Source organism: Rhincodon typus, unplaced genomic scaffold (assembly GCF_021869965.1).
Source record: "Rhincodon typus isolate 14 unplaced genomic scaffold, sRhiTyp1.1 hic_rhity00014427, whole genome shotgun sequence".
Taxonomy (NCBI): Eukaryota; Metazoa; Chordata; class Chondrichthyes; order Orectolobiformes; family Rhincodontidae; genus Rhincodon; species Rhincodon typus.
The window spans coordinates 1-5,828 of record NW_025980065.1 but is presented as its reverse complement, the minus strand read 5'-3'; the positions used below and the strand labels follow the sequence as shown (position 1 = coordinate 5,828).

Here is a 5,828-nt window from a genome sequence, read left to right as displayed (position 1 = left end):
AGTCAATCTTGAGTGTGCCAATGGCGAGGCTACATTTAGTGCTCAGCAACTGTTACACTTCAGGAGGTGGTGATGAGCTGGTTATTACAGTCCACCTGGTGTAGGAGAGACCAGAATGATGCTGCTAATGCTGCTGAGGAGGGGGTTCTGGGATATTGATTCACAAACACTGATATTGTTCCAAGTCAGGATGGCAATAGATTTACATGGAGCTGTTTGAGTGTTGTTGGGGCTGCAATGAGCCAGCACATTGTAAACTATTCCAGCACTATTCCCAACTTCAGTCTTATCGATGGTGGACAGGTTTTGGAAAGTCAGGAGTTGAGTAATTCCTGACAGAATTCCCAGCATCTGACTTCCCAGTTGCTGAGCTGTACGTTCTACAGAATGCAATGTAAACAGTAACAGAAACTCCCACTTGGAAACATGCTGGAGTTAAGCGCTTGTTGTCCTTGAAACAATTAAAAACCGAACATGGAGACAGAAATGTTCAATATTTCCACCAGCAACTGATACATAGAGGCCTGAGGCCTACTTTTAAGAAGCGGCACTCAGCTCATTCAGTGTTATAGTTTTCAAAGTGGGCTTCCTGACACCCAACATCAAGGAGATCACAGCAGATACAGAATGGATCCACAAAGTACATTAGTTGCCTGTATTAGATGATCCAAAAGCACATTATTTCTGTTGCTGCACAGCAATAGGAAAATGTCTACTGTCAACCAAATGTAGCCATTTTTCAAAGGGCTCCATGACTGACATTCAAAAGGTACGAAGGCTATTCCCTCAGAGTAACAAACTGACAGAAATCTGTAAATCTGTGATGAGCGTGTCTTAACACATAACCTCAGATACAAAAGTGAAGTTTTAGAGAATATTTTATTCTCATTTTCAGGTAGATATACTTACAGAATTTGCACTTGTGGAGAGGTCATAGGTCAATCCGCAATTTCATTCTCACCAGTTGTCAATTCTGATCGGCTTCTGGATCCAATTCCCATCCTGCACTGATTGGACATGGCAGCTGATCAATTGATTAACAAGAGTGATTGGCCATCACTGATGATGTCATTTCCTGCTTAATAAAATGAGGGTCTGCTCCTGAAGTATAAATAATGTCCCAAGGTAGTACTGTTTTGTGGTGTTCCTAAGTTTGTCATTTTGGAGGTTAGGAAAAAAAAATAAAATAAAATAAAATAAAATAAAATATATATAAAATATATAAAGTATTTGTTACAAAATGGCCTCCCAGATTAGTCAAAACTATCACCAGGATTGTGAAGCTGCTGTTAACAGGCAGATTAATGTGGAGCTCACTGCCTCCTATCTCCATCAGTCTTTGGTGAGTATTGTATCTGTGGGGTTAAAATCTGTTCTGTTGAATTAAATTCTTTCCCTTGCTTTTAATTTAAGTTGACAATCTTGTAGATTGAGTTTTGTGGCTCCTACCTATCTCTCAATTCAGGATGAATGTGATGTTACCATAACAATGGGGTATGATGTTAAGGTACAATAACTGAGGACCTAGTTGGCCATCAGTGATATATGGAGAGTGAAGTGTTCTTGGACTTCTGTTTAAAGTTCACTGATAGGGTTGTGACTGGCATTAATTGTTGTTCCCTCTGACTCAAAATTTGATGGGACTACTTCCCAAATGAATTGGGACAAACATTGTTGGAATGGAAGCACCCACTAGCTTGTCACCCTTTTTCTTTCTGCTACTTTCATGTATCCTGGTTATATTTGCTTAGTTTTATGGTGATCCTAAATAAACATGCTGACTTTAATATTAGACAATCTCAATTTCCTGTTGCAATCAGCTTGGCTTAATCTGAACAAGCCTATTTGAGGTGAGGCTGTGACTAGTTTCTGATTTAAGTAGATCTCCACTGAGGCATACTTGACACTTTCTATTCCATCATGAGGTGGGTGTGACCCATCCCTTCACAGCCTACAGCAAACTGATCTGTGTGAAATGTTGGACACTGTTGTCTCCTCCTCCTCCCCCTCTTGGGCTGCTCAAATGTGCTGAGGTTATTGACCCAGTGAAGAAATGGAGGTTGTTCCCAAACCATCTATCCTGGTTTGAAACTAACTGGCTCCTTTATCCAGGTGGTGGTAGATGTCTAACCTTCTAAGGGGTAGAATGTGTCTGGAAGTTGTGTTGAAGTAACCTTGGTGAGTGCAGGGTACCTGGTAGATAATGGACATTGAAAGGAGGTGGTGAATGTAGTCCCAATGAAGTGGGCTGCTCTGTCCTGGATGGTGTCTGCTTCTTGAAATGTTGCAGCTCCACTTCTCCAGACACATGGAGAATATTCATCATACTCTGGGCTTGTGCCTGTTAGCAGGAAGTTGTCTCTAATGACATGAGGATGAAGTCCCTATAACCTCCATTTGGGAGGTGGAAACAGCTTTCATTGGTGAGCCAGTTGTTGGGTTTTAATCACTGACCAGTGTCCCAGTTGGGAAGCATATGTCTAAATAACTAGATCTCCACTATTCTATACCTCCCACAACTTGTACCTACCTAATTAAAACCACAAGATAAACTTTTCTTGACTGTTTGTATTTCAGGGTTAAAGCCACTTTTTTAGCAGGATTCCTCTCCAAGAATATAACTCTTATTAGCTGCTGCATCAAATAGCAGAAGAATAGCTCTTCTTAAACTTTAACACAATGAATTGTGAACATGACTGTTTAGTAATGAGTCACATGGGTGCAAAATCTGCAGGATTTTGCCTGTTGGATTAAGTCAAATGAAGTGGTTATTCCAGGTTACTGTTTTAACTAGTGGCACTATCCACAGATGATGTCTGATCTACAGGTCACATTTGGTCACTGTACAATTTGACCCTTCCTCAGTTTGTTTTTAATTTGCTCTCCATGTGATTTTTTTTTTGTTTGCAAGCCGCTGGATGTGAGTGCATTGCATAAACGGTTGTAATAAACTCCTGCTGCAACAATCCAAAGGCTGTCACAGGGCTAGCTTTCCTTGGCAGAATCTTGGTGCCAACCTGCATTCTCCTCCATACTAGAGATAGAAGCTCTTGTATAGCTGAAATATACAGTATGTCCAATCTCAATGATCCTGAGTTTACAGAAAACGTGCTCCCTCCTGGGCACTAGTTACAGCAGTGTCCAACATCTGTTTTCCACTTTTCCCCCAGGTGAAAGATGTAGTACCTTGCAGCTGCCCTACCCTGAGTACATCCGGCATTCCAGCTCCTGGCATTTCCATGAAACCCCATTCAATCACTAATTTCATCCATGGAGGTTAATAGGTAGAGACATGAATTCAGCTTTTCTCCCACAAATGCTCTGCCAGACCCCCCCCCCACCCCCGAGCCTCAAACCAAAGTAAAAAAACAGGGTATTTGCATGCTACCTGGAGCAAGCTGGGGTTGTTCTGATTCATCCAGTTGCTGTTTAATTGAACAACACTGTGTTCTGAACTGTCTTAATGTATCAGACATTTAACAGCTTACTGTCAGTTTAATTTAGAATGCTCAACTAGTCCTATAGTTGAGAACTAGAATTGGGGCCAGTGATGTGTTTTAATGGGATGTAACTTGTTCCTTTCCAGATGTCGTACTTTGACCGGGACGATGTTGCCCTCCCCCATTTCTCCCGGTTCTTCAAAGATCAGTCCCAGGAGAAGCAGGAACATGCAGAGAAGCTGTTGAAATTCCAGAATCAGCGTGGAGGCAGAGTCCTCCTCCAGGATGTGAAGGTTGGAGTTGGGTGGGTGGAGTGGTGAGGAAATGGCTGATCTCTGAAACCAAACAACAATGAAAGATTTCTCTCTCCTGAGGGAGAATGAAGGTTCTTCTGCTTGGCTTCTCTTCTTGATATCCTTCTTTTGAAGCCAGTATAGAAATAAGCACTTTGGCCCACCATGTTTATGCTGACCAATGAACACCAGACTATATATTAATCCCATTTTGCCTGCACTTGGTCCACAGCCTACTATGCCCTGGCATTGAGTGCTTGTCCAGATCCAGCTTAAATGTTGCTGGAGTAGCTGCCTCCACTACCATCCCCTTCAGGTGGTTCAACCCATATTTCTATGACCCTGCTTTGGGAAATGGTTTCCTCCAATCCCCTCTAACCTGCTTATTCCTCAAACCTGTGCCCTCTGGTCTTGGTGTCTGCCATGGGGAAGACATTCTCCCTATCTACTGTGCAGACTCCCTAGTTTTCATCAATTCCATCAGATAACTGCCTCAGCCTATTCCGTTCCAGGGAAAATCCCAGTCTTTCCAATCTCTCTCATAATGGATTTTCCATCTTGGGCAACAACCTGGTGACCCTCACCTGCACCCCTGCAGTACCATCCTGTCTTTCTGATTGGCTAGGCCACAGATGGAATACAGTGCAGTGACCAGTACAACAATTTCATAAAATTATAACAGGATTTGTCCTTTTACTGTGGGGGGTGGCCACCAAATAGAGGGCAAGCAACCTGTTTGTCACCTTTAACACCCTGTCTACCTTTGCTGCACTTTGAGGGATCGATGGGCTTGTGCATTTGTTAATTTTGTTCCTTATTGTAAACACTTTCCTGTCCCCTCAATGAATTAAATTGTAATCATGTCTGATCCTGCTCAGGCATGTATGAAGCCACTAGCACAAGTGGCACTTGAACCTCAGCCTTCACAGCCAGAGGTAGTGACACTACCACTGCACCACAACAGCCCTGAGGGTTCAGTCATGAATATCCTGCTGTAACTTCCATCAGATGGACACTGGTGCAAACATCTGAGTTGGTGCAAATTAAATTGTTAGTCTCCGCAATGACCTGTTCTTGAACTTCCTGCTTCAGATCAAGTTTAAATGGACCAGGTGAAAGGAATTATCAAATAACTGATCTGCTCTTCATCTGGACTTCAGGGATGGCACAGTGACTGTGTTTAGCACTGCTGCCTCTGTGCCAGGGACGCGTTTGGTTTTGGCTTCTGGTGACTGACTGGAGTTTACATGTTCAGTGCCTGCATGGGTTTCCAAAGCTGTGCACGTTAGGAGGATTGGCCACTTGAAATGCAGGGTCACAGGAATAGAGCAGGAGTGAGACTAAGTAGAATGCTCTTCAAAATAGTTATGGAGACAATGGGCCAAATGGCTGCTCCCATGCTGCAGGGATTCTTTCTGAAGCTTGACTGTCCTTTCTTTCCATTCTCAGAAGCCAGAGAGGGATGAGTGGGGTAACAGTCTGCAGGCAATGCAGGTTGCCCTGGATCTGGAGAAGAATGTGAACCAGAGTTTGCTGGATCTACACCAACTCGCCACTGCCCAGACTGACCCCCATGTAAGCTTCACCACCTCCTCATTCTCATCACTGCTACACCTTCAGGGCAACACTTCATTGGTTGGTCTTTGTGGATTGGAAATTCACTGATGGGACACTTTTTTTGTCCTGATATGACATTGTGATCATCATTATGGACCTGAAGTGATCACCATGTTACAACAGCTCAGCAATGAGGTAAAATGGGAGTTTAAATTATTATCTAGTGGGAGTGATCAATAGATATTGGCCACTGAATTCTCATTCAGGATCATTGCAGTGGAATAATCACTCCATCACAATCCAACTCAGCTCCATTTCACAAACTGCAAGATGAAGCAGCTGAAATGCTATTGTCCTCACTGGCACAAATTCTCCACGTGTTCGCTCAGTTTCTTTTTTCAGAGCTGTCTAGAGCTAGTTATGGCTAAGTCTGTTTTGCAGTGGGAATTCTGAAATTGTCTTGGATAGTGTAAATGCAGCCAGTTGTAATGTTCCTCTGTTCCAGCTGTGTGACTTCCTGGAGACTCACTATTTGGAT

General features: G+C 43.1%; 1 protein-coding gene across 1 annotated transcript; it reads left to right on the top strand.

Annotated features, from left to right (window-relative positions):
• Positions 1-1,140: 1,140 nt before the first annotated feature.
• On the top strand, positions 1,141-5,825 carry LOC109932353 (ferritin, heavy subunit-like; the record flags this gene model as incomplete). The annotated part of the gene is made up of 4 exons (XM_048594777.1): positions 1,141-1,342; positions 3,587-3,733; positions 5,183-5,308; positions 5,796-5,825. Coding segments are annotated over exons 1-4 (405 nt in total), but the record flags the coding sequence as incomplete, so codon positions are not given.
• Positions 5,826-5,828: the final 3 nt, after the last annotated feature.